This window comes from Serinus canaria, chromosome 5, assembly GCF_022539315.1.
Source record: "Serinus canaria isolate serCan28SL12 chromosome 5, serCan2020, whole genome shotgun sequence".
Classification (NCBI taxonomy): Eukaryota; Metazoa; Chordata; class Aves; order Passeriformes; family Fringillidae; genus Serinus; species Serinus canaria.
Window position 1 is genome coordinate 9491934 of NC_066319.1, and position 25872 is coordinate 9517805.

Here is a 25872-nt window from a genome sequence, read left to right on the forward strand (position 1 = left end):
TTGGATTTGCTCTGCCATGGATTGAAGTGAAGTTGATCCGAGTGGCTGAAGGCAAATGAAGCTGTTCGTTTTAGAATCAGAAATTAGGAGTTTGAGGGCAGGACAGTTGTACCTGTGTGCTTAATGCTGCTGAGGACCCCTGCAATGGCCTCCTGCAAACTGAGAACCCACCAAAACCATCCAGCTTTGTGCTTTGGGAAGAGAAAAGGGATTTGTAGTGCAGGTGGGAACAGGGAACTGGGGTGGGGGGGAGGGAGGGAGAGGTGCACTCCCAAATTGCAGCAGGGGTGGAGCCACCAAAAGCAACTCATGGACGTGTTTAATTTCAAAATAATAAATGTTTTTACGGCTTAATGTGTGGCTGGGCACGCTTTGTGGGGTTGGAAAGGTTTTGAGCTGGCAGAGGCTGCTCCCTGACCTCAGCCCTTGGTGCTGGGTGAGAATGGATTTGCTCCTTGCCCGGAGACCGGTGGGATTTCACTGGGCTGGTCCCACTGCTTCACCCATGGTCCCACACCAGTGTTGCAGTGCTGGCTTCTGACTTCTTGATCCTGAGCTGGAGCTGAGGTGGGTGGATATTCACCAACACTTTCCTTTTTTAATAGCAGGAAAGCCTTTTCCTCCTGTCTGAGTCAGTGGAAAGGATTTTCCCGGGTTTCCCCCGTCGTAGCCTTGGCTGCACTTGTCTGCCTCAAAGGAACAGGTGAAAACCCAAAGGAGTGGCTCTCTGTGGCTGCTTTCCTGGGAAGGGCCAGGAGACCTCCCTTCTTGCAGGAAAATGTGCCTCGGGCGTAGCCCCATGTGTATATCCAAGTGTGAGCTGGAAAAAGAAGAACTTTTGTGGTTCACCTCATCCTCTCTCACCACAGCGTCCGCCAGCTGGCATCACCGCAGTCAGTCCCCACCTGTTCCCCTTTTTCTTCCCTTCGTTTTTGCCTCTCTTTTGGATCTTGTCTAATGGTTTCTCACCACAAATGCCACCGGCAGACACTCAGCAGGATGGGCAGTGCCTGGAAAACAGGTTTGTCCGGAGAGGAGCTTTACCACCTGCCTGGGCATGAGTTGCCTCCAAGCTGAGGTGGACCATGGACTGGGGGATTTCCTGCACTGCCAAACCTGGGGCACAGGAGCAATTTGTACATTTCTCCCGAATCAGGAAAGTCCAGGTGTTTCATATACAAGGAAATGAGCGTTAGGTGTGTCTGAGCACAGGAACACAAAAAGAGGTGAGACCAGTCTGTCATCAATATCCTGCCATTCAGGGCTGTTCTGGGAAGCTGCTTATGGGGCTCCTTGGAAGTGCAAGCTCAGGAATGTTTTTCTGGCCTCAGGGAAGGGCCAGCACTGGCTGCTCCAGTCTGAGGGTTGCACAGGGGTGTGCATGTCACAGCAGGGGCAGCCAGGCAGCTGGGAGAGCTGGGGTGCAGGAGCTGGGATTACAGCCCACGTGCCCCTCAGACACGAGGCAGTTTTGGGCTTTGAAACAATTTTTGTGTGTCATGGGTCACTGGCAAGAGCAGCTCAGGGGGCCACTTCCTGAAGAAGCTCTTGGACCGCATTTCTATGACACAGCACATGGAGCAGTTTCTGTGACCCACCAAAACCCTGACTCTTGCTGGCAGGCAGCGACTGGGGGGTCCCCACAAGGATGGGCACCATCCTTCTGCACACCAGGTGCTCCCCGGGCTGCACACCTGGTTAGGGGTACGGGGGGACTGCAGCGTGGGGGTACGGGGACAGTGGGAGGGTTCCCAGTGGAACAGGGTGGGGGTACAGGGACAGTGGGGACCCGGGATGCAGGACAGGGATACAGGGACAGCAGGAGGTGCCGGGGTGCAGGATGGGGCTGCGGGGACAGACGCGGGATGGGTCCCTCGCCCCCAGCGGGTCCCTCGGTGCCACCGGGGCGGGGCGCGGTGACGTCGCGCGGTGCCGCCCCCGGCCCGGGGCGCTCGGTGCGGGCGGGGCCGGGCGGAGCGGGCCGGGAGCGGCGCCGCGGGTGCGCGCAGGGCGAGGGGCGGCCCGGCCGTGCGCGGCTCCGGCCCCGGGCGGGGGCGGGCAGAGCCCTGCGCCGCGCCGAGCATGCGAGAGCCGCCGGGGCGGGCGGCAGCGGCGCAGCCAGCCGGGGCCGCGGCCGGGGCGGCGGAGCCATGCTGCTGGCCTCGGCCGTGGTGGTGTGGGAATGGCTGAACGAGCACGGGCGCTGGCGGCCATACAGCCCGGCCGTCAGCCACCACATCGAGGCGGTGGCCCGCGCCGGGCCGCGGGCGGGCGGCAGCGTGGTGCTGGGCCAGGCCGACAGCCGCCTGGCGCCCTACATCATCGACCTGCAGTCCATGCACCAGTTCCGCCAGGACACCGGTGAGTCGGCCCCGCGGCCCGGCCGTGCTCGGCGCTCCCGCCCGCAGCGGTACCGCGCGGCGGCACGGCCGGCCGGGCGGGCGGGAGGGGCGTCCCGGTGTCCCCCGCTCCGGGGCTGCGGCCCCGCCGTGCCCGATCCCGCCGCGATGCCAGCTCGCCCATGTCCTCCCACCTGATCCCCAGGTCCTCGCCCTGCCCTCGCTGCCCATCCTGCCCACGCATCCCCGGTGCCCCCCGGGGTCGTGCTGCCTGCCCCCCTCGCTGCTGCAGCGCCCCGGGCCCTGTTGCACCCACCCCATCCTTCTCCTTTCAGGAGAGCTCATCTCCTGCACACCCTTCCAGGGCCGTGCCCGGCTCCCTCTGTGCTAGATCTGAGCCGCCATCGACCTAGAGCTGAATGGCACTTGGGTGACAGATCCTGCCCGGGGGATGGCAGCCCCAGGGCAGGAACACAAGCAGGTGGAGGGATGCTCAGGGAGGGCACGGGCAGGTGGGTGGGTCCCCAGCGTGATGGGGCTGTCTGTCCGCCACCTCCTGGGGTTGTCTGGGATGTGGGGCGCAAGGACCTATGGCAGGGCATTAGCATGGGGGGGTTGTGATCCCCAACACCCCCGTGATGTCCAGTGTGCTTTGTTCCGGGGTGCAGCAGAGCGCCAGACACCCTCCTTTGTCCCTCTTTCCCCAGCAGCCCTGGGGGCTGGCGGCGACCCTCCCCTGCCAGTGGGTGTGGGGACAAGGGACCTCTGCAAGCAGGGTGGCTGGGGGCCAGCTTCTGAGGGCTATTGTTGCCCAGGGTGGAGGACTGAAAGGGAGATTGTTCTGTCTCTCCCTGGGTTGCTGGGGATGTTGGTATTTTGGGTCATTAAACAGCTCTGATTTGGGGGGGTCGTGACCCTGGCAGGCCCTGAATAGCTATTGTTCCCTTTCTTCCCCTGTTGAATGGGAGGCCGGCTGGCGGCAAGGGGCTGGGGGAACACACAGCATTCCCACACTGCTGCCTGGGGACCGCCAGATGCCGCATGCCGCCGCCAGATTAGGATAAATCACTGCCCCGCTCCCCTCGGCTTTTCTGCCCCGGGTGCCCCTTGGCAGGACAGGGCGGGTGGCGTGGCTTGGCTTGGCTGGGGTGTAGCTGCACCCCGTGCCCCTTTAACAGGGTGCTGATAAACACCTTTTCCTTCTTATCCCACTCGTGTCCTTGCGGGACCTGCGGTGGCGGCTGTTCTCCGCGGAGAGGTGGGGGTGAGAAGGGACTGAAATTCTTGGAGGCTTTGCAGGACACGTGGGGAAAAGCCGAAGCAGCAGACTTGTTATTGCTTCTCTTTGAGTGCTTTCTTGTTCCTCACGCTGGGCTGAGCCATGGGGATCTGCAGAAGGACCTGGAGGCAGTGGTGCTTGTCCCACCTGTTACCAGACACTTCTGGGCATTAGTGACACATTCAGGATGGGACCCCAGCACCATGCACACCCAGCCCTGCCCTGCTGTGAGATATCCCAAAGAGGAAACCTTTCTCCTCATTGTAGGAATTCCCAAAATTTGTGTCCATGCTTCGAATGTATTCCTGTTGATTAGGAGTGGTGGGAAAGGAAACGCCTAGCCAAAATAAGGATGCAAGGCGCAAAGCCTTGGTGCTTTGTGCTCTCATCCCGCTCCTAATGTTTGCTGATGGGGCAGCGGGAGTTGGGCACAGGGCCCTGCTCAAACTCCTTAGTTTGGCCTCACAGGGATTTTCCCTGTGAGGAAAATCAGTTGCCACAGTTGGGGTTTTCATCGGGGCCGGTTTGGCAGCTGCAGATGGTGGGGCTGGCAGGAGCCCCACTCCCCTATGTGTGTGAGGACCTGTGCGCGTCGCTGCTTGGGGCTCGGAGCTGCCCTTTAAATCTTTTATTCACCTGTTCCAGCCCAGAGCTAGGAGGGAGACAGGCACTGCAGCGCTCGGGTGCCCTACTGCCTGGTTTCATCAGGTCCCGGGGAGCAGGCTGGGGCAGCCAAGCTTGTGGTTCTGTGTTTCCCCATCACGGCTTAGTGGCTCCGTACTTGGCCTGTGGGCCAGTGGGAGTGAAATCTGCCCTTCCCTTCAGCCCAGTTGCACTGGGGGTGCACCCCCAGGCTGTGACGCTCCCTGCACTCTAGGGAAACTGAGGCACAGCGGTCTCCTGGCAGGGCGGGGACAGCAGCAGAGCCGGAAAGCCGTGCTGTCCCCCGGTGGAGTGGCACCGGCCGGGCAGGTCGGGGTGGTTTCGCTGCCTGCCCACGGGTGGGTGCTGGCGCCAGGGTCTGATGGCATCTGTCGCCCTCCCTCAGGCACCATCCGGCCCGTCCGGCGCAGTTACTACGACCCGTCCTCGGCGCCGGGCAAGGGAGTCGTCTGGGAGTGGGAGAATGACAGCGGCACCTGGACGCCCTACGACATGGACGTGGGCATCACCATCCAGCGCGCCTACGAGAAGCAGCACCCCTGGGTGGACCTGAGCGCCATCGGCTTCTGCTACGTCATCGACTTCGCCACCATGGGCCAGATCAACCGGCAGACCCAGCGCAAGCGCCGCGTCCGCCGCCGCCTCGACATGGTCTACCCGCTGGTGTCGGGCACCCTGCCCAAGTCGCAGTCGTGGCCGGCCAGCCCCGGGGCGGCGGCGGCCCCGCCGGTGCCCGCCTGCACGTGTCCCCAGTGCCTCCTGGTCATGAGCGTCAAAGCCGCCGCCGCCGGCCCCGGCACCTCCACCCTGCAGCCCCGAAAAGCCGCCCCCGCGCCGCCGGCCGCCCCCAAGCCCCCGCTGCCCGCGGCGGGGCCGAAGGCGCCGGACGGCGTGGCCGCGGGGCGCGGCTCGCTGAAGCCGCTGGCGGCGCAGGGGGGCCGGCGGCAGGCGGCCAGCACGCCCGCCCTGAGCTCGGCCGGCGCCTCCGGCAGCCCTCCCGGCGTGGGCAGCGGCAAAGGCTCCCGGCCCAGCCTCGGCACCCTGAACCGCAGCCACCTGCAGCGCCTGGCCATTGCCCAGTCCCGCGTGCTCATCGCCTCCGGGTGAGTCCCGCGGGCTGTCTGGCTGGAGAAAGGGATGGCACAGACTTTTCCCTCTCCCCAGGACACTGCAGGGGCTTCAGCCCTCACTGCAGGGGTCTGTCACCCCTGAGCGTGGTGGGAGACACCTCGGTGGTGCCCAGCCTCCGGTGGAGGGTAGTGGGTTCTGCTGGGCCCCTCGCCTTCCCCGCAGGTGCCTGGGGACCGGAGCAGGGATGGGATGGCTCCTGCATCTCAATGAAGAGGCTGAGGCTGCTCTTTCTCTTGGAGTCAGGGGTTGAGTGGGGGACTGCGAAAGGCCCAAAGAAAAGCCATTCAGACCCCATGAGAAGGGGTCCCTCCAGACCCCCACCCTCCAAAGACATTTTTTTGTGATGGGGTGGACATTTAATGGGGCCCGTTTCTCCCCTTTGTCTGGCTCTGCCGTCAGCCTTCTGTCACAGCCTGGCCCCTTTCCTCTCTCTTTCCATCCTCCCCCTTCCCTCTGCTCTTGACCTGCCGGGAAACTTTCCCATGGAAGAGAGCCCCAAGGGGAGGGGGAAAGAGCTGTGGCAGTGACGTGGCTGTAGGAGAAAAGAGGAAAAGAAACAACAGACTGGCCCGGGGAGCTGTGACAAAAAGGGGCCATGAATGGAGATGCAGTCAGGGTTTCTAAAGCGCCAGAGAAAAGGCGGTGGTGGGGCAGGGAGGGGCACGTTGCCCCGTCGGGGGATTCTCTTTTTTCCAGCCAGGGCCTGTGCAGTTGCTCAGGCAACTGTTGAGTGGCCCCTGGGCCCTGTGGGGATGTGGGTGCCTCCTGCCTGTCCTGACGTGGTCTGTGCTGGCTCCCCTCAGAGTCCCCACTGTCCCTGTGAAGAACCTCACTGGCTCCAGCCCCGTCAACCCAGCACTGGCAGGTGAGGATGTGGCCCCAGTGGGTGCTGCTTCCCCCAGGGTGAGGGGACAAACAGCCCCTGTGGGGCAGGTTTTGGGGAACATCTGGGTTTCAGGCTGTTGCTGGTTTTCCTCTGTGCCATTTGTTCCCTCCTTGCTCAGGGATCACAGGGATCCTCATGAGCGCTGCCGGGCTGCCCGTGTGCCTGACCCGGCCCCCCAAGCTGGTGCTGCACCCCCCGCCCGTCAGCAAGAGCGAGATCCAGTCCATCCCTGGCATCTCCCACTCCTGCCGCAAGACCACCAAGAAACAGGCCAAGAAGGGTAAGAGAGACTGTCCCTCCTGCCCTTCCTGTTTTCCCTGTGCCCCCCATCCCTTCTGCTGCCCCTAGCAGTGGGTTTCTTCCATCCTTTGACCCTCGCTCTCCTGCAGGTAAAACCCCAGAGGAGGTGCTGAAGAAATACCTGCAGAAGGTGCGGCATCCTCCAGATGAGGTGCGAGCAGCAGGGCTGTGCCGGGTGTGCCAGGGGCTTTGCCCTGGGATGAGGGGCTGGGGACACACGCAATGTCACCCTGTATGGCTCTGCCCTGTCCCCAGAGAGGGGCTGTGTGCTGCATGCACAGTCCCTGCAGGGTGACAGCCTGGCCCAGGGCTGGGTGCTGGTCCCTGGGTGAGAGCAGAGCAGTCCATCAGTGGATCCCTCTGATCCCTGTCCTCCCCTCTGGCACAGGACTGCACCATCTGCATGGAGCGCCTCTCTGCCCCCTCTGGCTACAAGGGGCCCCAGCCGGCCGTCAAGCCTGACCTCGTGGGGAAGCTGGTCAAGTGCAGCCATGTCTTCCACCTCCACTGCCTGGTGGCCATGTACAACAACGGCAACAAGGTGAGAGCCTGCAGCCCCGGGGACCCCCAGCTCAGCCACCTCTGCAGAGCTCCATGAGCTCTCCGTGGGACAGAGCTCCAGCCTGGCTGCCCTGGAGGACTCCTGAGCTCCCACCCTGACTCAGAGTTTAATTTTTATTGGCAGCAAGCACTTGGGGACTGCGAAATCAGAATTTGGGGTTGTGTGGGTGTGTTTCCCCCCACTATGCCCAGATTTTTGTGCTTGTTTTCCTTGCCAGAGTGGACTTTGATCCCTTCATGTTTGAGCAGAGCTACCTGGAATTTGGTGCCAGGCGGTGCTTCTCCAGCCACGGGAGGGCTTTTGTAAACACCCCTCGTGCTTGACATTCCCTGGAAAATGCATTGTTTGGAGATTTTCAATATTTTTATATTTCCCTTTTTGAAAAAACAAAGCACCAATTCAGAGCTAGGGAAAGCAATGAGGACTGGAAAACTGATGGGGAAGAGAAATACAGACCTCACACACGGGCAGGGGAGGGTCGCCGCCAGCCCCCAGGGCTGCTGGGGAAAGAGGGACAAAGGAGGGTGTCTGGTTTTGGTTGAAGTTGGATAGTGTATTCTCCCAGCCCTATCCCAGGTTCCTGAGAGTTTTGAAATTACGTTTTCCCAATTAAAGCAACATTCAGTGCTGCTCAGGGACTCGGTGCCTGGCGTGGCTCAGTGCTGGAGATACTGGTTTCACCATGTCCCCCTTTTCTCGCTCTCAGGATGGGAGTCTGCAGTGTCCCACCTGCAAAACCATCTATGGGGTGAAGACGGGGACGCAGCCTCCCGGGAAGATGGAATATCACATCATCCCCCACGCGCTGCCCGGCCACGCCGACTGCAAAACCATCCGCATCATCTACAACATTCCCCCGGGGGTGCAGGTGGGTCTGGGGGGACCACCTGGGGGGGCTGGCGGCCCTTTCACAGCTGTATCACCCCCAGGCCCTGCTGCAGCTCGTGCCTTGGCTCAGGAGCTGCTTGTCCATAAGGATGTTGTGGGAAGTCTGGGGTGTATCTGCATGAAAGTGCTGTCCCTGTCTCCTTGGTGTCAGGGGTATGGTGGCCATCAGTGCCCACCAAAACTTGGGGAGTTGCCCTGTGCTTAGAGGTTGCTTTTGAGCTCCAGAGGGGTTTTCTTTTCCCCTCCACATCGCAGGGACCAGAGCATCCAAACCCTGGGAAGAGCTTCACGGCCCGTGGCTTCCCCCGGCACTGCTACCTGCCAGACAGCGAGAAGGGCAGGAAGGTGAGCTGGCCGAGGCATGCCCGGGTGGGAAAAGCAAACATGGCTTAGGCAGGGGAATGTGGGTGGAGGTTTAGCCCACAGCCCATCCAGTAGGCTCTGCAGGAGCCCTGTGACCTTCCCCTGCAGGCTTGGCAGCACGGTCCCTCTGTTCTGGCTGGGCAGGAGGCTGTGCTGGGATGCTCCAGGAGGCTTTGCCTGTGGGCTGCCCACATTGCCGTGCCTGCTTTGCTGCCTGCCCTATTCCTGGCTTCCACAGGTACTGAAGTTGCTGCTGGTGGCCTGGGACCGGCGACTGATCTTCGCCATTGGGACCTCCAGCACCACGGGAGAGTCGGACACGGTGATCTGGAACGAGATCCACCACAAGACAGAGTTCGGCTCCAACCTCACTGGCCACGGCTACCCCGACATCAACTACCTGGACAATGTCCTGGCTGAGCTGGCAGCCCAGGGCATCACCGAGGAGAGCCTGGCACAGGACAAGGACTGAGACCGTGGCGAGGAGGCAAGGAAAGGGTTGCCTGTGCCGGCACCCACCAGGATAAAGCTGCTGGAGATACCTGCCTGGGGGCTTTTCAGGGCACACCTGGAGCCCCCTGCTCCCAGTGGCAGCCACAGTGCCCCAGGCTGGCTGGGAATGTGGGAGAAGGTCCTTTTGGCCATCCCCTTCACTCCTGCAGGGCGGGAACATCCCCATACACAGCTGTGGGGCTTCAGGCCGGCTCGGCCACCCCTCTGGATGGTGTTCTGTCCTCACTGTCACTGTGCTGAGGGCTTGGGGGGTGCCAGGCTCCCCTCTGTCTCCTCATCCGTGCCAGTCCCAGCCTGACCCAACGCCCCTGCCACCCACCTGGGGCTGGGACCTGGCTTGGGGTGGGAGCTGGGGCCACAGGAGTCCCCCTTGCTCTGCCTCGTCCCTCTGACGTTTGTTTGTCCGTTCGTTCTGTCCGGTACCTCCCCGCTGGTCTCCTGTGTCTGTGGAGGTTGGGGGGCCTGGGCTGCCTCAGCTCCCCCAGCCCTGCCCCCTGCTCCTCTTGGCTGTGTCTGAGCTGTGCCCTGCAGGGTCCCTGTGTCTGGGCTGCCCCTGCCTCTGCATGCCAGGGAGGGGCTGGTGGGTGGTAGGAAGTGTGTGGGGGGGACAGTGACATCCCACCCCCCACAGTGGGTTCCTTGAACTGTTCGTATGGGGGCGTCCCCACGTTGGAATTTCTATATACCTCGTGTTTTGGGGTTTTGTCGTATATATGTACATATAGGGGGGGCATCTGGGGGGGCAGCCTGGGAGAACGTGGTGCTGCAGCCGAGCTGGAGCTGGGCACAGTGGTGCTTGGGGTTGGGACAGGGGCTGTGGGGCCCCCCACCCCGACAGGGCTCTGCCCCACGGGAGGGCTGTCACTTGTGGGTCCCCATGGGGCCAGGTGCCCGTGGGGTAAGAAGTGTCCCCCTTCCTGCCCCCGGAGAGGCCTTGGGGAGGTCTGCAGGGGAAGGTGCTTGGTGAGGGGTTGGCAGGGGCTGGGCCAGGAGGGTGGTGTGGGTAGGAGAGTGTGGGTGATGGGGGTAGGGGAAGTGTGTTCCAAGGCTCTGGGGGTCCCCAGTCCCTGGGGTGACTGGGCCTTGGAGAGCCCAGGTGGAAGGTGTCCCTGCCCAGGGCAGGGGTTAGGAATGAGAGAGTCTGTGGGGTCCCTTCCATCCCAAAACAGGGGTTCACGGGGCCTCTCAGAGCCACCTGTGCTGGGTGCTGGGGGTTCCCTGGCCCTCTGTGCTGGTGGGAGCGGGGTCCATCCTGCTGTGCATCGTTCTGTTGTCGTTGCTGTTTCTCCTCTCCATGGCCTGGAGGGTCCATCACCCCCGCGGCCACCCCGTGGAGGGGCTGGGGGTCAATAAAGCGGATGGCAGGGGACTCTGGTGGTCCCTGCACGGCCTGGCCTCTCCGTTGTCTTCTGTCAGTCATCTGTGTGGCCAGGGGCACTGTGGGCAGGGCCAGGCACCCCGAGTCCCCCTGATGTCCCTTTGCCCCGATCTGTGCCCAGCCGCCCTCAGCGCGGGTTGTTATCTTCTACCTCAAGGGAGGAACCCTCTTTCCCCAGGCACACGCCCCTGTTTGGGTGGCTCTCAGCGGTGTGATTTCTCCTCCACTGCACGCCCTGGGTTTTCCCCAGTGCAGACAAAGCCTGTCGAGCTATGCAAAACCCTCTGGGCGAGAGGGGGGAGGGTCCCCCACCTCCGCGGTGCCGGCCCGATGGCTCTTACTGTGAGTAAGTCTTTCCACAACGTGACTTTTTTTCCTTTTTTTAATGCTCTGTTGACTACACGATGAGTTGCTGGCTGAAATAAAACTGCTCCGTGCCTCTCTGCATGCGTGTGTATATCTATCCCGATAGATATACATGGAGACAGGGGTTGCAGCTTGCAGCATGCAGGATTTGGGAGACAGCCCTCCCCGGGGCCCCTCCGCTCCCTCCTTTTCCCGTGAGTTTGGGGACTTGGGCCACAAGGGGAGGGGGCATTCAGGGTACCGTCCCCTCCACCTCCTGCTGGTATCCCTCGCCCACACTCAGCACCGTGCTGTGCTCGGGGCTGGCGGGGGCCGGGCTGTCCCCTGTGCCCAGCTCGCGGTACCCCTTGGCCCTGTAGCGCCGGTGGCCGTACCAGGCTGTCCCCAGGCCGGTGGCCAGCCCGGCCAGCACGGCCACGGTGACTCCGGCCACCTCTCCCCCCGACAGCCCCCGGCCCCCGACCATTTCGGCCGCGCGCTTCGCCTCCTCCGGCCGTGCCAGCCGCCACACGTGGCTCTGGCCGTCCCTCACCCAGGTGCTGTCCCCGTCCCGCACCAGCAGCGTCTCCACGGCCGGCAGGTTGGCGGGGGGCCGGGTGAAGGGGGGCAGGCGGGCGGGCGGCAGCGAGCCCCCGGTGAGGACACCGGCCCGGATGCAGAACTGCACCTGGCAGCTGTCGCTGATGAGTGCCAGGTGCTGGCTGAAGCCCGGGGGACAGCCCTTGGCGTGGGCGTCCTCAGCCGCGCCCTGGTGCTGCCCGGCCAGGGGGTTCCCTGCCTGGCAGCTGAAGAAGCCCCCGAAGGGCACCGCGTACTCGGCCCCTGCCTCGTAATCCTGGCTCACGCACACTCTGAGCTCGCCGAAGAGCTTCAGGGGGAAGAACCCTGAGGGACAGGACGGGGCTCTGGTGATGGGGTTGGCGCCGTGGGTGCTGAACAGCCCCCCGAAGAGGTACCCCGAGTTCGGAGCCACCGGCCCGCTCGCGGCGCACCAGTAGGCGCTGAACTGCACCCGGGAGAGCCAGAAGACGTCCTGGCACTTGCGGTGGCAGAAGATGCCCAGGGTGCACTTGTTGTGGCACTCCAGGTGGCTGTGACCCTCCTCCCGCTCCTGCACGCCCAGCAGCACCGGGGTGTAGGTGGTGGGGCAGGAGAAGGCCCCGGTGAGGGGGTTCCTCTGCTCCAGCGCCCGGCACAGCGCGCTGGTGTCGGGACCGCCCAGGCCCACGCACTCCTGGAAGACTCCCCCGAAGGTGAAGTTGGCCACGGTGCCCTCGCAGGAGCCGTCGTCAGTGTTGGCGTGGAAGTTGAAGTTGGGCGAGGAGGCGTTGGTGCAGCCCGGGGCGGTGTTGAAGGTGTAGTAGCGGCGGATGGCGAGCTCCACGCGCCAGGCCACCCTCCGCACCGTGGGCACCGGCAGCTCCGGCAGCGCGCTCGGCTTGATGAAGTAGTACAGGGGCAGCCCCGAGCGGTCCAGGGCCACCAGCTGGTTTTGAATCCCCTCCTGCCATGTCTTCAGGGTGATGCCTGGGTAAAAGGGGGTCCCACCAATGCTCTCCACCCTGGAGCTGGTGCGATTGTCCAGGTACTGCTTGGTGAAGCCCGAGCTGACATCCAGGGATTCCTTGGTTCCCACATTGACGATGTTGTGGAAGGCCACGCCGGCCGAGGCGGTGACAGTGCTCCGTGTGGCCCAGCTGTCCTTCAGGAGGGTAGCCTTGATCTGGTCCTCCTGCACCAAGGTGGCTCCTGCATCCACGGAGGTGATGGTGTGGGTGCCGTAGTTGAGCACCAGCACCTCGGCCAGGAAATCGGCCATCTGGGTCTGGTTGTTCTCCAGGTGGCTGGCGATGGTCAGCAGCTGCTTCTTGAAGGCCTTGTCCAGCGCCGCCTCGGGGTCGATCTTGGCAGTGTAAACCAGGTTCCTGACTTGCACCCGGGTGGTGACAGCCTTGTCTCTCACCTGCTGGGTCTTGGTGCGGTGGAAGTCGCTGGAGAATTTGCCGTTGATGGAGGAGAAGAGGGACAGCTCCAGGTTGATGGAGGCAGAGGTGATGCTCTGGTAATCCTTCCAGGACTCGATGATCTCGGAGTTCATGTCCAGGTTGCTCTGCTTGCGGGGGATGGTGAAGATCTCATCTGGGATGAGGTAAGATCCATCTTCTGTGGTCTTGCACTGTGAGTAGCCCAGGTTGATGACTCTGCCCATATCCAAATTCCTGAGGTTATCCCAGCCCCCCCCCGGCAGAACTTCCAGACGTGAGAGCTTCAAGGTCTTGCTGCACACCCCAAACCCTGAAGAGGACGAGAGTTCCTGGGGCTGCTCAGCCCCTGTCACCCACACCAGCAGTGCCCAGGTGAGCGAGGCCCCCCTGAGCCCCCAGCCCATGGCTGAGCCGGTGTTAGGTCCTCTCCAGTCGGAGTGGAGGGACCGGAGCTGGGAAAATGAGCTGGCTGAGGGGATTGACAAAAGGGAAAGGAGAAGTGAGAACTGAGGCATGAGAGAAATGACAGAGGAGAAACCAAGAGCAGGGGGTGGGGAGCAGGAAGGTGTCTGTCCCTCCCTCTGCCCCACCAGGGACTCTGGAGCCTCCTCTGCCCCACCCCCATCCTTCCCCCAGGGTTTGCAGTGTCACCAGCTGGGGACAGCCCCTCTTGCTCGGGAATGCTGAGCCACAGGTGCTGACGGCACTGATCCACCTCCACCCAGCTGCTGCCTGGCTGGGCTTTGGATTCAGCAGCACGGGGCAGGTGGTGCAAGTTTTGGGGAATAAACAGTTAAGGAAATTTTTGCTGTGAAAATGGTTCCATATAGACAGATTCACTTCCCCTGGTTTTACTCCTGAGTTCCCCTATGCAGGACACTTCTGCCTGGGAGGAGGCTGAAGTGACAGCTGTGATGGAGGCATAGGGACCATAAGTGCCTGTGTTCTTTGGGCAGGATAATGCCAGGAGTGGGGCATTATCCTGCCCAAAGGATAATGGCAGGATATGGCATTATCCATATGTGAAGAGATAACAGGAACACCATTGGGGATGTGTTGGGGAAAATGAAACAGGAAAGCCTTATAAATATGATTGCCTGGCAAAAGATTTTGAGAATAGAAACTATAAGCGAGACTGAAATGAAAGCAAGCTCTGAGATCCCTTAGTTACTGAACAACAGGAGAACAATGGTGTGGCCGGCTGAAGGTAATCCCCTTGTGATGAAACAATACCCTCTGCTTGCAGGCAGGTCCAAGGGTCAGAGCAGACGCCACTAGCTTAGCAGAAGGGGCCCAAAGAGTAGTTTTTAGGGTTTAAAATGTTACACAGAATGGTAATGTAATGATTCTTATAGGGTCTGTGTAAATGCTATAGGATTTGTATATTGTACTATATTGGTTAGTGAGAATTAGAATATTCAACACAGAAGAAGACTTATTGTATTGTAACGGGAACCTTGCTCTCTTACCTCTTACCCTCTTACCCTCTTACCCTCTCACCCTCTCATCCTCTCTCTCTCTCTCTCTCATCCTCTTTACCCCTCTCTTCTCTCAGGCCTGATCCGAGCTGTGGCTGGCAGCTCCCAGCGGGGCCCTGCCCCAGGCCCTTTGCAATGAACCCCAAGTTCCACGCCCTGGCTGCAGAGATCTCTCGGCTCTGTCTGTCCTGATCCCCCGATGCTCCTACAGGGATGTTCTGGCTGGCTCCAGCCTCTGGAGGAGCTGGAAAACCCTTGTGCAGGGATTCTCATCTGCACCAGGATGTGCAGGCTGTGGGGTCACCTCCCCCAAAACCTGCCCCCTGTGCCATGGAGGCAGTGCAGTGTTGCAGTTTTTCCCCAACACTTTGAGGTGGTGCTCTGAATTAACAAATCCCTGCCTTGCTTCCAATGGTGAGATTCCCATCAGTCCCATGGCATCTCTCCTGGCCAGAGGTCCCTCCTAGCAGTGTGACAGCAAAAACCCCGCAGCCGAGGCTGACCAAGGGTTTTGGGGATGCAGAGTTTGATGGCATCAGCTGACAGCTGTGCCAGTTCACTTGATGCAAAAGGAAATCCAAGATTTCTCCAGAGGGACCGTTTTTCCTGGGTATGTGTTAACAGGGACAGCTTTTTATCATCAAGTGAGTGAGGTTTGGGGCTGTGTTTCCAGTCCAAATCCAGGCTTTATTTCAGCTCCCCTGGCTGGGCCAGATGTGCAGGAGCAGTGCAAGGGCCGGAGCTGCTGGGTGGCTCTGGGAGCACAGATTCCATCATGGCACAGCTGTGTCTGGGAAGGCCTAGGGAAGGGATCAGGCATCTCCTGGAATGAGGAGTCCTCTGCCTGGAGTGGAGAGGGAACGTGGTGTGGCCTGAGGGGGAAGATGAGACACCATCTCTGGGGACGCTTCCTGTGCCAGCCTGTGGGACAGGAGCTGGGGGAACTCCAACACTTGGGGCTGCCCTGCCCTCGATTTCCACCCCCCTTTTCTGGGGTATGTCCACGTGCTTCTCTGGAAGCACTGAGCTGAGCTGCTGGTGAGGGCACTTGGACTCGTTTCGTGCCTTCTCTGGGGGTGAGGAAAAAGAGAAGTGTGTGAGTCTGCGAGGTGATGGTGTCATTTGGGGCACCCCAATGTCTGTGGTGGGGGAGCTGGTGAGTAGGGAATGAGGGGGAAACAGGTGGGATCCCCTCCCAAAAAAGGAGATTATAGCCCCAAAATGCCTGAAAATTCATTTATGCGTAAAACAGTAGAAAGTATAGAGTCTCATTTTTATATATATAAAACCACCTATTTATTTCAAGATAAATCTGCTGTGTTATAGACAGGATTTCAGATTGTGAAGAATTCTGAATATGGGTCCATACGGCTTGAAAATAAAAGTACAAAGTTTTATGTATATAAATGAAACAATAAAGGGCTTGAAAAAGTTAGAGAATATTATCTGTATGAAGGACCTAGAATCAGCTCTGTGTACGCGGAGCTCTTTCTCCCTGCTCCCAATGGAACACCCGAAATCCGGGATCCGGGATTCACTGAAATTGGGATTTATTGGCACCCCTAAACCAGCTGCGCATGCGCGGTGGCCGTGAAACCCTCAGTGCTGCCGTCCTGTGGACAGACTCTTTACTGCAGCTACGAGCGCGCCGGGCGCTCCCCGCGACTCCGCCGGCCGGGACCGGGACCGGGACCGGGACCGGGACCGGGACCGGGACCGGGACCGGGACCGGGACCGGGACCGGGACCGGGACATGGGGCTGGGCCGGTACAACGATGGGCACTGGCCGTGCGAGGCCGGGGGGGCCCTCGGCCGGGTCCGCTCCGGGCAGGAGCGGCAATGGCGGAGCCCGGAGAGCGGCGGGGCCGGGCCGGGGCTCTGGGGCGGCAGCGCCGGGATCGGAGGTGACCAGGGGACGGGGACAGCTCCGAGCGGGCCGGAGCGAGCGGCAGAAATGGGGGGAATCGGTGTCCCGATGAATAGATCCGAGTTGCCGGGGAGGGCTCGGTGTGCCGGCAGAGGGAAAGCTGGTTAAAGGATAAAGATGCAGAAGAATAAGTGTTGTAAACCCCCCTCGCTCTCTGACTGAGCAAACCTTCCAGTAATCCCAGTGCATCTCTCTGAGAGACTCTGGGATCATAAGGTCTTCCAGGAAAGCAAAACAAGCACAGAGATGAGGGAATAGGCTGCCGGTTAATGATGACTTGATGGGTGTAGGAATGATCTTTGTATGTTTCACGCTCCTCTTTTAAATCCTGGTATAATTTAAAAATGATTCCTTTAACAAACGATCTAAATTTGAGAATTTAAATTTGAGAGGAAATGGTGCAAAATAAATGCATGGTGAGATCATGGAATCCCAAAATGGTTTGAGTGGGAAGGGACTTTAAGGATCACCTCATTCCATCCCCTGCCATTCCAACCACAGCCCAGGGTGCTCCAAGCCCCCTCCAGCCTGGCCTTGGACACTTCCAGGGATGGAGCAGCCACAATTTCTCTGGGTTGATGGGCACAGGAGGAAATTTCCAGCAGGAGCTGAGGCGTTTCCTTTGCTCTGCCCAGCCCCAGCAGGGCTGTGGGAGGCAGAGGATGTGGGAGCAGGAGCTTTGCCCCCGGCCTCGGGGGAGGCTCTGCTGTCCCAGCCCCAGCAGAGCAAACGTTTGTGGTTTCACATCCCGTTCAAAGGAGCTGCCAAGGCAGGAACGGGGATGGGCCAGGGAGCAGGGATGGTGCCAGGCACAGGTGACATCCAGAGGGTGCCACCAGTCCGTCCCTGCTGCCCAGGCTGGGCACCAGCAGGCTGGTGACTGTCCCTGAGTTTGCTCTGCAGGATGAGGAAGCCACCCTGGTGAGGAGGAAGAGGAGGTGTGGGAGGATGGAGACAGCGGCCACCAAAGGCTGGGGAAGGCCCAGGTCCATGTAGGAGTTGCTGCCTTCCAAGGAGAGGGACTTGTCTGTCCCATTGGAATTTGGAGTGTGAGGCCAATGGAACAAAGGATTTGATTACATTTTCCTACTCAGGTTCTCATTTGTCTTAGGAGGTATTTGTGGAAATGTAATTTTAGTGAGTTTGCACCAGGTTTGAAGGAATGTGACCCCTGGGGCAGAAATCCCTGCACAGCTTCTGTGTCCCCCCATGGCTCATCTGAACAGTCCATGGGCTGGGCCTCCTTCTTCAGGCTCTGGATGAAATCCTTCCTTTCCCAAGGGAGGGGAAAGCAAGCAGGATGGGAACCAGAGGTGGTGCTTTAGGAAAGCCCCTCCAGCCTGGGAAGGAGCTTTTGGCTCCAGACACGTTCCCAGTGCCCAGGAGCAGCAGGACCTGTGCTGTTCCCAGCAGGTGAGGCAGAGGTGCCTTTCCTTCCTTCCCTGCTGCACTTTGGCTTTTTGAGGAGTCTCTGGGGGTCTGAGGGAGAAGTTCTTTGTCACTCCAGGGCAGAATTAGCCCTGGTCCCACTAAAAGCAGGAGGAATCATTTTATCCTTGCTTTTGGATACACATTTTGTGATTTCTCTCTGTTGCTGACACCGTGTGGTGAAGCAGCACCTCCCACATTTTCAGTGCTGCTCCCAGATTTGTTCATAGCTGGTAAAAAGAAACAGTAATTTGCTTTCCTGTGGTAATTGGATTAAGGACAAGGCCTCCCTCTTTGTTTAATATTCCAGAGAAAAGCTGCCAAGTAATAAAGCAAGAGCTTCCCCTGGTGAAACCCTTCCCAGTCCCACGCTGGGTTTGCACACACACAAGGCTCCATCCCTGCTGGAATCCCAGTCACAGCCCCCAGATCAATGGGCCCTTTAAGGTCTCACAGCCTGACCAGGACAATCTCCTGCCTCTGGACATGGAAAATCAGTTTTTCATTGTTACAGCACCGGCTCCAGGTAATTATGAAGTGGTGTAGTGGTTTTTAAGTTGTGCACATGGAGGAAATTCACTGGGGCAGCCAACACTGCTCTGCCTTCATGGGCAATCCTCTGGGTTTGGAATCTCAATTTGTGGGTGTGAAATCTCCTCACAGAATCCTCTGAGGCTGAAACAAAGACATGGAACCTTCTGAGATGGAAAGAGCCAAAGTGAGTTGTTGTGGGAAAGGAAAATTAAAGATGGTAGGTGCTGAAACCTTTGTTCTTCCTGACCTCTGTACTTGACCTCTGTACCTGGGAATGGGTCTGGAAATTTCCTGGAGACGCTGGAGAATGATCCCTGGTCTGCTGAAACGTGGGAAAATCCCACTGGCAATTGCAGTCTCTGAGGGAGGGCAAAAAGAGCAGGACCTCAGTCTGTGAGTGTGTGAGAAATAAGGGAGGGACAAATGTCTGGATCATCCTGAGCCTCAGGGCACCAGGAAAAGCCCTTGACTGAAAAACTGAAGTGCTGTTCCACAGGCACCCTGGGAATTTGGCTCATCCCAGCTTCTCTTCCAGAGCTGGAGGAACGCCCCACAGTGCTGTTTGAGACCTTCCTGACTGGAATTGGGGCCAGCTGGGCACTTTCCTGTTTTCCTGTAGGATGTGGGCTGTGACATGAATTGGCTCCAACAGGGCCCTGGAGTCTGTGGACAGCTCCCAGATCTAGACAGGGAAGGGGACCTTCACCCACACTCCCAAAAGCTGAGGAGGAAAAACACCTGCCTGCAGCTGGCTGCAGCTCCTGCAGCTCTGGGCTTTCTGGCACACTCAGGGACATGGGATAATGCCAGAATAATTCAAACCTTGGGAATAATGGAATTAATACCACCCCTTGAGCCCATCAGCCACTGGCTGCAGATGGCTGTGGAAGTGATGGAGGCATTCAGGGAATGCTGATTGTTTTTCCCTCCCTTTGGCAATCTGGTCAGCAAAAATACTAATTGAGCTCTTCCAGCAGGGAAACATTTAAGCAAGAGGTGCTGAAAAGAATTGGAGTTTCTGATTTTAAGTCTCCAACTTAAAATCCTCTTTGGATTGTCACTGGTCCAATTTTCATGGACTGGTCATAGTGGCCAGGAGTGCCCAATCCTGCTGGAAATGCACTGGACCAGGATGTCATTTTCACTTTATACAGGTAAAGACCCTCTGGGTGACCCCCAGTCACTGGAAGGACCAGACTGGGCTCCCAGGGCACTAATTCCAGGGGTTCTGTTTTTGGGAACAGCACAGGAGCCGTTCCCCTGCCCAGAGGAGCAGCCAGTGCCTCCCTTAGTCCACAAATCCCCAGGACTGACCACAGAGGAAATAACAGGAATGTGGAAATCCCCCACACTGGGAGTTGGTGGTGCTCTGGATTACATTTTGGATTTATACTGTTAAAGGGGGGCTGTGGAATGGCTTCTCTCCTTTTTATTGTCACTGTTGTCACTGCTTTTGTTGCTATCACTGTTATATGCTGTCATCAATATTAAATTATTATATTTGTCTTGGTTTCCATTATTAAAGTGTTCTGAGCTGGATTTTTGTTCTGGTCTCTTCCCCATCCCACTGGGGTGAAGGAGCTGCTGCCAGGGCCCAGCTGGGTCCGCCCATGGCCCGGGGCACTTCTCGGGGCTCCGAACAGGATGGACTGGAGCAGTTTTGGGGCTCACAGAGAGACATCCAGTGCTGCGTTTTGGGGTCTCAGAACTGGGCTCATTTGGCCAAGTACAGAAAGAGACACTAAGTCTTGGTTTGGGTTTTGGGGGGCTTGAAACCAAGGTGCCTCAGACAGCATTGGGGTATCAGAGAGACCAGGTTCTGTATTTTAGAGACTTGAAGCAGACACCTGTGTTTGGGAGGTCTTGAAACTGGGGTCAGTCAGTCAGTGTTCGACCTTCACAAAGAGAGATTTAAGTGCAACGTTTTGTTGGACTTAATTGAAAGGCCAAACGCCGCGTTTTGGTGCCCCAGGCGGGTTCTTTCGGCCAGAGCGAGTCCGTTGTCTCTGGGCTCCGAGCGGTGCCTCGGGCACAGCCCAAAGCCGGGCTCCCCCGGCCGCGGCGGGAGCTCCGAAGCAGCGGCCGAGCACCGCCGGTGGGGCTGGCGGCGGAGCCCCGGGGCCGCGGTCAGGGCCGAGCGCGGTCAGCCGGGAGCGGTTCGGAGCTCAGAGCGGAGCCCGGCCCGGCGCGTCGGGCTGAGCGCAGCATCCCGGGGGCTGCCCGGAACCCCTGTGGCGGGGCCGTGCCCGGAGCCCCGGCGGGTCCCGGCAGCGCCGGGCTCGGCCCCAGCGCCCGTCCCGGAGCGGCTCTTGCCGGTCCCGGTGCCCGACCCAAGCCCGCCTCAGTGCTGCGGGGCCCGGGCCCGCAGCTCGCCCGGCGGGGGAGAGGCGGCACCGCCCGGACCCCCAGAGACACCGGCAGGACCCGGAACCGAGGCTCCGGTACCGGTGCCGCTCGCAGCCCCGGCCCGGCCCAGGGGAAAGGGGAGGGGGCGGCAGCGATGCTCCCGGCGCCATCCCGGCCCAGGCGGGGCCCCTGGGCTCAGGGAGGGTCCCTGGGCTCAGGGAGGGTCCCGGGCTCAGGGGCGGTTCCGGGCGGGGCCCGGCCTGGCTCGGCTCAGGTGCGCGGGGCCCCAGCGCGGCTGCGCGGGGCGGGGCCGAGGTTATTTAATCCCTGGGAATGGGGGCTGAGGTGGTTTGGTCATCCAGAGTTCGGGGAGGCTGGGGCCGGGCTGGGCTTTTCCGTCGGCAATTCCTCTTTCTTTCCCCTCTTTCTTCTGTCCTTATCCTCCTCCTTCTTCCCCCCCCTTATCTCCTCTTTTCAACCCCTTCAGCTTCTTTCTCCCTTCCGCCCATCCCTTCTCTCCCTCCCAGCCTCCCCTACCCTCTCTCGCTGTTCCCCTGCACATCCCCGACCCTGCTCCTTTCGCCCCTCTCCCCAGCCCGACTCCCCTCTCTTCCCCCTGTACTCCTCCTCTGTCCATCATTCCTCCCCCCACCCTGCCTTTCTCTTCCCCCCCCTGCTCCTCAACCCCTCTCTGTTCCCCACCTCATCCCTCCCTCTTCCCGTCCTCTGTCCCCGCCTCCCTCTTTCTCCGCAGCCGCGGGGCTCGGGGCGCCGGAGAATAAAGCCCAGAGGGCCGGAGCCGGCGCCCCCTCGGTGTCCCTGGAGCCCCCACACGGGGCCGAACCCGCTCGATCGGTCCCCCCATTCCGGTCCAATGCACCGCCCGACACCGCCGGGGTTCTGGCTGTCCTACATCACACTGGGGGTCCCTGGGGCGGGGGTGGGGTTAAGCAGGGCCCCCTCCTCAGGAGCTGTCCGGGGGGAGGGGTAGGGTCCCCTCGGGAGGAGAGGGTCTCTGGGAGGGGGCGGGGACTCGAGGGGGGAGTCCTCCTCTGCCCCTACCCCGGACCTCCTCCTCCCGAGGGGGCCCGCCTCTGCTCCGCCCCGCCCCCCTCCCCCCCGGGGACAGGATGGGCTGAGGATGAAGGACGAGGATGGAGCACAGGAAGAGGGGAAACAGGGGGAGGTGGAGGAAGGGTGAAGGAAGGAGGGGAAGGAGGAATTGGAGGGAAGGAAAGGAGGATGAGGGGACAGGTGGTAGCCGGGCTGAGGAGGGAAGGAAGCGTGGAGAAAGGAGGGGTAGGGTAGGTAGGGGTGTGTACGGGAATAGGAACGGTAGGGGGGACCGGCCCGGGGGGAGGGAGGGGAGGGCTAGGAGGGAGGGGTGGTGGGAGAGGGGAGGAAGGGGGGGCAAGAGGGGAGGTATAAAGATAAATAAGTAAGAAGAAGTGTAAAGGAAAAGAAATAAACAAAGAGATACGGAGCCACAGGGACCCTACTTTCCCCTCCAAGCCCCCAGACGGCAATTGGCACTGGCGGCGATTCCCGGGGTTTAAATCCTCTCGGCCCCGCCCCGCGCAGCCGCTCTGGGGCCCCGCGCACCTGAGCCGGCCCCGCCCCGCCCGCAAATCCCGGCGGATCCGCGCCCGCTCCGCTTTTTGCGGTAGATGCTCATCCCGGGATGCGGTGGGGCGGTTGCTCGGAGCCCTGTGCGGAGCCCCGGACCGGGGGCTGCTCCCGGTGCTGTGCGGAGCTTGAGGCGCGGCCGGGAACGGGACCTGAGCCCGGGGATTCGGGTCCGGGTTTTGCCCGTATCTGCTGGGGATGCCGGGCTGAGCCGCTTCTCCCTCCGTGGACCGGCTGCAGGTCGCGGGGCCGCACAGCCAAGGCGGGATTGGGGCTGGGACCGGGATCGGGATTACCCCGGGCGGGAAGAGCCGCTCCGGGACGGGCGCGGAGCGAGCCCGGCGCTGCCGCTCCTGCTCCGACTGTGCCCGGTGCGGGACGGGGCCCCACCGGGGCTCGATTCTGCTCGGGCCGCTCGTCTGACACCTGCCAGCTGAGACCTGATGCTCTCCCTCCTTCCCTCAACTTTCCCTGTGGCTCGCACTCTCCAATGCAAAAACCTCTGGGTTTAAAAAGCCAGTGAAAACTGCTCATTCTTTATTTCCAGGTCATCAGATATCCTGAGTGGGAAGGCACACACAAGGAGTACCAGGCTGAACCCTTATGTGAAGGGCTCAGCTGGGGATTGAACCCACAACTTGGGCATTTTCAGCACCCTGCTCCAACCAAGGCAATCTTAGGTCACAGCAATGTCCTGCCTGGGACAGGAATGCCAAGTGCCAGCAGGGGAATTCCTAGGCCAATGAAGCTCTTTCTTTTATGCCAATGCTGCTTTACACACCAGCCCCTGGAATGTCCATAAGGCAGAGCTCCATAGCCAGCACCTGACCATGGAACAACACAGGTGAACAGTTGTGTGACAGCACAAAATCCTTCCAACAACCCTGATTTCCTGCCTTTCCAGCATTTCCTTGATGGCTGTAAAGGTGCTGATGCCAAGTCCCTTTCCAGGGAGAAAAGAGCAAGACAACTCCTGAGGGCTCCCTTGGTCCAAGGCCAATGTTCTGGAGAGTGTCAGGGCTGGTCCCACCTGCAGAGGGGCGTTTCCTGCAGGTGAGTGCTCACAGCCCGGGGCTGCTTCTCGGGCCCGGAGCTGCACGGAGCCCTCGGGGACTCCTGCTCCCTGCCAGGAATGTTCCTGGTGCTCCCTCCGTGTGGCCCAGCTGGCCGGGAACGCGGGGCGGGAGGAGGCTGAGCCCCAGGGAGGGAACCAGCCCCTCTTGTCCTTGGTGCCTGCAGGGAGGAGCTGTGCCTCAGTGCCCTGCCTGTGGCAGGCAGCTGCCAAACACAGCCCGGGGCGGGCACTGGGATGCCCGGGCAGCGCTGGGATGGACACGGATCGAGGGCTGCCCGCGGCTCCTCGGCCAGGGGCTGCTCTGAACGGGCCCCCGGAGATGCTGCGGCCCGGGCAGAGCCCACTGCCATCCCAAAACCCCCCAAGGAACAGCTGCCACGGCCTGGGAGTGCTGGCACGCTGGGTTTGCAGAGGAGCTCGGACAGCAATTCCCGGTGCTCACCTCCTGGAGCTCCCACACACCCACCAGGTGTGTCCCAGGCACCCCAGTCCCTTCCCTTCCAGCCTGGGGACATCCTCCAGCAGCAGCCTTACAGCCAAGGGAATTCCCCTCACAGCAATTCAATCCCAAGCAATGCCCTCGGAGATGCCTTAAAACAAAAGGTTAGAGTTAGATGAATGTTTGGATGAAGTTTGGAGTTTTTCAGGGAGCCAGCTGGAGCTGCAGAACTGCTGGGAAGCTTGCACAGGTGGGTCACACTGCAGTGTCCTGAAGGCAGGGATGTGCATCCCTTTCCTCAGGGAAAAGAACTCCCAGAGGCCACTCCCGAGGCTCTGGAATGAGCTCAGCTCCTGCAGGGAGAGATGTCCTCCCCTGGGCACAGGAGCTGCCTCAGCAGGGCCCCCACCCTTTGCTGCTGTGAAACATCAGCTGGAGCCCGAGCTCAGGGGGTGGAGTCCACTGAATTCCAGGGAACTCTGTCAGGTGCCCCCAGGAACATGGGTAGAATGAACATTTTGAGGTAAAAATGAGATTATCTGTAGTAGACAGATGGAAAATTTTGTGGGGAAACATTTGGCTGGGGGATGAGGGTTATAAATAGCAAATGCTATGGAATAGCAAGCTGTCCTTATCCCATCCTGTTGAGCTTCCTTGGAACCTCTGCTGGCTCCTGGCACAGCTGGTATTAGATAGGCAGCTCTGTGTGGGAATATCCACACTGCATGAGGCACTGTGAGGTTATTCCAGTGGGAATTCAGCAGGGAATGAGGGGCTATGGGTATAATTCCTCTAAACTAACAAAGCTGATACTGAACCCCAAATCTGGGCACCACACAGGGAACAATCTTTGTGCTGCCCTGCCAGCCAAAGCCCTGGGCTGGGAAATTTCAGCAGCCAATTTTTTTTTTACACGAAAGCATTCTTTCTGTACTCTGGAGATTACCACAAGACTTACCCTAAAATTTTTCCCTACCTCTCCACTCCCTATTTCCTCATTTCCACCTTAATATTTTCATTTTTCACCCTACAGATGCTTTCAGTTTTACTCTCCAGTAATCTCCCTACCTGTCCTGTCCATAACTGATTACCTCAGTTTACCCCATCAAGTGCATCCTCTCTGCTACAGATCACCTCAGATTTTACCCCTGAAATTATCCCTACATTTCCAGCACTGAGTACCTCATTTTGACATTGAAATGTTCATTTTCTACCATGGAGATCCCCTCAGTTTTATCCCCAGATTTATCCACCTGTCCACAGCAATTCTCTCAGTTTACCTCAGGATGTTCCTGCTCTCCCCTAGAGATAATCTCACATTTTAGCCCAAATTTTCCCTACCTGCCCAGTACTGATTACCTCCTTTTCACCTCAAAATATCCATTGTTTCCTCTACAGATTAACTCAGATTTTATTACAAAATGTCCATCCCGTTTATACTAACTAGATTTTAAAACCAAAACCACACAGGTTATGTCTCTAATCCCCAAAATGTTCATTCTGTCCCCTACAAATTATGTCAGATTTTTTCCCAAAATCCCTTCTTGTTCCTACATAATTACCTCAGGGTTTGTCCCCCAAATTCTACCTAATGTTGACTACTGATCATTTCTACCTCAAGATGTTAATTCTCTGCCCTACAGATCTTCCCAAGTTCTACTCCCAAAATTTCCTTGCCTACCTGCAGTAACTGCCTCAGTTTATATCAGTGTTCACACTCTTCCTTGAGATTTACTCCAGTTTTACTTCCAAAATTTTCCTTACCTGTTCATAACTTATTACCTCATTTTTACCTGAAAATAGTAATTCTCAACTTTAAGATTATTTCAAGTTTTACCCCCTAAAATTCCCCTGTCCACTACTGATTCTCTCATTTTTCCTTCAATATATTTATTTTCTATTATGTCACTTCTCTCAAGATTTACCCCCCTCCATCTGTCTACTACTGATGACCTCATTTTTACCTCAAAATGTTCATTCTCATCCCTACAGATTATTTAATATTATTTTTGCCCCAAAAAAATTTCCCTATCTGGCCACAACTGATTCCCTCATGTTACCTCAGTATGTTCATGCTCTCCCTAGAGATTATCTCAGATTTAGCTCCCAAATTTTCCCTACATGCTCCCAAAATTTTCCTTCCAGTACAATACTGATTAGCTCTTTTCTACTCCAAAAATTTGCATTCTCTCCCCTAATCATCACCTCAGCTTTTCCCTCAAAAATGCCACCTTGCTCCCCTTGACATCCCCTCTCATTTTCCTACACAAACAGTTCTTGTGTCCCCTCTCAACTGCCCCAGGTTTTCAGCTAAAAATGTCACCTCTGTTCCCTCTGAGTTATCCCAGGTTTTCCCAGTGGAGCTG

The 25872-nt window shown here is 59.0% G+C and overlaps 2 protein-coding genes and 1 long non-coding RNA gene across 3 annotated transcripts; 2 read left to right on the forward strand and 1 right to left on the reverse strand.

Annotated features, from left to right (window-relative positions):
* Positions 1–2135: 2135 nt before the first annotated feature.
* On the forward strand, positions 2136–10324 carry DTX4 (deltex E3 ubiquitin ligase 4). Its single transcript, XM_030240543.2, has 9 exons — positions 2136–2361; positions 4667–5384; positions 6216–6277; positions 6417–6578; positions 6688–6749; positions 6987–7139; positions 7867–8028; positions 8304–8393; positions 8650–10324. Exons 1-9 carry the CDS (start codon positions 2151–2153, stop codon positions 8881–8883), a joined length of 1854 nt encoding a protein of 617 aa, XP_030096403.2. The 5' UTR covers positions 2136–2150; the 3' UTR covers positions 8884–10324.
* Positions 10325–10666: 342 nt separating this feature from the next.
* MPEG1 (macrophage expressed 1) lies at positions 10667–15562 on the reverse strand. The gene has a single exon (XM_050975384.1). The coding sequence runs from the start codon at positions 13166–13168 to the stop codon at positions 10901–10903; it is 2268 nt and encodes a 755-aa protein (XP_050831341.1). The 5' UTR covers positions 13169–15562; the 3' UTR covers positions 10667–10900.
* Positions 15563–16041: 479 nt separating this feature from the next.
* Positions 16042–19559, forward strand: LOC108961288 (uncharacterized). The gene is made up of 2 exons (XR_003946261.2): positions 16042–19174; positions 19265–19559. It is a non-coding gene; the product is annotated as an uncharacterized LOC108961288 (long non-coding RNA).
* The last annotated feature ends 6313 nt before the right edge of the window (positions 19560–25872 follow it).